The sequence below is a fragment of the Excalfactoria chinensis genome, chromosome 3 (genome assembly GCF_039878825.1).
Source record: "Excalfactoria chinensis isolate bCotChi1 chromosome 3, bCotChi1.hap2, whole genome shotgun sequence".
Classification (NCBI taxonomy): Eukaryota; Metazoa; Chordata; class Aves; order Galliformes; family Phasianidae; genus Excalfactoria; species Excalfactoria chinensis.
This window is the reverse complement of record NC_092827.1, coordinates 67460585-67462988: the sequence shown is the minus strand read 5'-3', so window position 1 is coordinate 67462988 and position 2404 is coordinate 67460585. Positions and strand designations below refer to the sequence as shown.

Below are 2404 nucleotides of genomic sequence, written 5' to 3'. Positions count from 1 at the left end.
AGGGGTGTGACAGAATGACTGATGATTTAATGCTTCTTGAAGTTTTGTGTTTCCTTCCACAGGGCATTGGTTTTAAAAACAAACAAAACGAGGTAAAATAAATTAATTTATGTACACTTTACATACACTGTGTCACATGGAGCTTTGCAGCAACAGTAACCAGAAATTGTTACAAAATAGAAAGTCGCATGGCTGGTGCAGGTCCTCAGCGGCCTGGAACCTACAAGGTTGTCATCCTGAGTGTGGTTGGCAAAGTGATCATGTAAACATGTTTAGAAGCATTTACGGTGGACAATGGATGGGCCGGCTTCATCATACTCCTGCTTTGTGATCCACATCTGCTGGAAGGTGGACAGGGAGGCCAAGATGGAGCCACCGATCCAGACAGAGTACTTGCGCTCAGGTGGGGCAATGATCTAGGAAAGCCAAGAGAGACGAGATCAGCACGCTTGCAGCCACACCACAGGTGCCATTGGGGACATGCTGCCCCACACACTGTTCACAGGAGGACCACAGAAGGCTGCTCCTGGAGACTTGTGTACAGGTCCTCGATGCTCAAGCCTTACCTTGATCTTCATTGTGCTGGGGGCCAGGGCTGTGATCTCCTTTTGCATGCGGTCAGCAATACCTGGGTACATGGTGGTACCCCCAGACATGACGTTGTTGGCATACAGGTCCTTCCTGATGTCGATGTCGCATTTCATGATGCTGTTGTAGGTTGTCTCATGGATCCCTGCGGACTCCATACCTGGGGGCAGAAGAAGTGCAGGCATGAGCTAAGTGCTAAGCAGGAGCTCTGCGCCAGGAGAGAGCAGAGAGCTGGCAGGGGAGGAGCTGGAAGGGGGGCACGCACCAATGAAGGAAGGCTGGAAGAGGGTTTCTGGGCAGCGGAAACGCTCATTGCCGATGGTGATGACCTGCCCATCAGGCAGCTCATAGCTCTTCTCCAGGGAGGAGGAGGAGGCAGCGGTGGCCATCTCGTTCTCAAAGTCCAGAGCCACATAGCACAGCTTCTCCTTGATGTCACGGACAATCTCACGTTCAGCTGTCAGGGGGAGCAAAGTCGTGAGTGATTGCAAGGAGGGGAAAGAATAGGAAACACTCGCAACTCCTCCACTGGTCTGCTGGGTCTCCAGACCACAAGCCACAAGCAAATGCCCAACAGGGAGCACTACCAGGGCTTGCAGCGCAGCAAGAGGCTGCAGCATTCCTTGATGTGCGAGAGTTGGGAAGGTGGGGAGACATTTTGGAGGAGGCGCTTACCTGTGGTGACAAAGGAATAGCCACGCTCAGTCAGGATCTTCATCAGGTAGTCAGTGAGGTCACGGCCGGCCAGATCCAAGCGCATGATGGCATGGGGCAGGGCATACCCTTCATAGATGGGGACGTTGTGTGTCACACCATCGCCGGAGTCCAGCACAATACCTGTGAAAACAAAGAGCAGCCATCTGAGGGGCAGCCCACAAACAGACCTGAGCTGGGGCAGAGCAGCTGGTGACTGCAGAGAGGACCGGTCCCGGGTGTCCTTGGGGACAAGGGTCCATTGGGATGTCCACACTCACCGGTGGTACGGCCAGAGGCATACAGGGACAGCACAGCCTGGATGGCCACATACATGGCGGGCACGTTGAAGGTCTCAAACATGATTTGGGTCATCTTTTCACGGTTGGCTTTGGGATTAAGGGGGGCCTCAGTGAGCAGGGTGGGGTGCTCCTCAGGGGCCACACGGAGCTCATTGTAGAAGGTGTGGTGCCAGATCTTCTCCATGTCGTCCCAGTTTGTGATGATGCCGTGTTCAATGGGGTATTTCAGGGTGAGGATACCTCTCTTGCTCTGAGCTTCATCTCCTACGTAGGAGTCCTTCTGACCCATACCCACCATGACACCCTGCAGGAGAGGAAAACGGGGGCTCAGCAACCTCTCCGTGGGCAGCAACGCATCCCCGATCCACACACGGGGCCGAGAGACCCCCACAGGAAGCCCCGAGGGGGCCGATATCGTACCTGGTGGCGGGGACGGCCCACGATGGAGGGGAACACGGCCCTGGGGGCGTCATCCCCGGCGAAGCCAGCCTTCACCAGGCCGGAGCCGTTGTCGCACACGAGCGCGGTGGTCTCGTCCTCGTCACACATGTTGCCGGCTGTCTGCGGGGCACGGGGCCGTGAGGCTCAGGGTGACGGCGGGGCCCACGGAGGGCCCACACGACGGCCCCGCGAAGGGACGCCGGGCGGCACGGCACGGCGCGGCGCCCACCTACCTGTGCTGACTGCGCGTCGGGCCGCTGGCAGAGACGCCTCCCGCTCCTCCGGGTAGCTCGTGGGCCGCCGCCGGCCTCGGAGCCTTTTATCGAGGCGGGCGGGAGCGGCGCCCGGCCCCCAGGAATGCGGCCCCGGCCGTCGCCATA

At 58.0% G+C, this 2404-nt stretch overlaps 1 protein-coding gene across 1 annotated transcript; it reads right to left on the bottom strand.

The window, feature by feature from the left end:
* ACTA1 (actin alpha 1, skeletal muscle) lies at window positions 1-2404 on the bottom strand. Its single transcript, XM_072331483.1, has 7 exons — window positions 2258-2404; window positions 2004-2144; window positions 1563-1887; window positions 1264-1425; window positions 854-1045; window positions 567-748; window positions 1-416 (listed from the first exon to the last, which is right to left on the bottom strand). The coding sequence occupies exons 2-7, from the start codon at window positions 2130-2132 to the stop codon at window positions 273-275; spliced, it is 1134 nt and encodes a 377-aa protein (XP_072187584.1). The 5' UTR covers window positions 2133-2144; window positions 2258-2404; the 3' UTR covers window positions 1-272.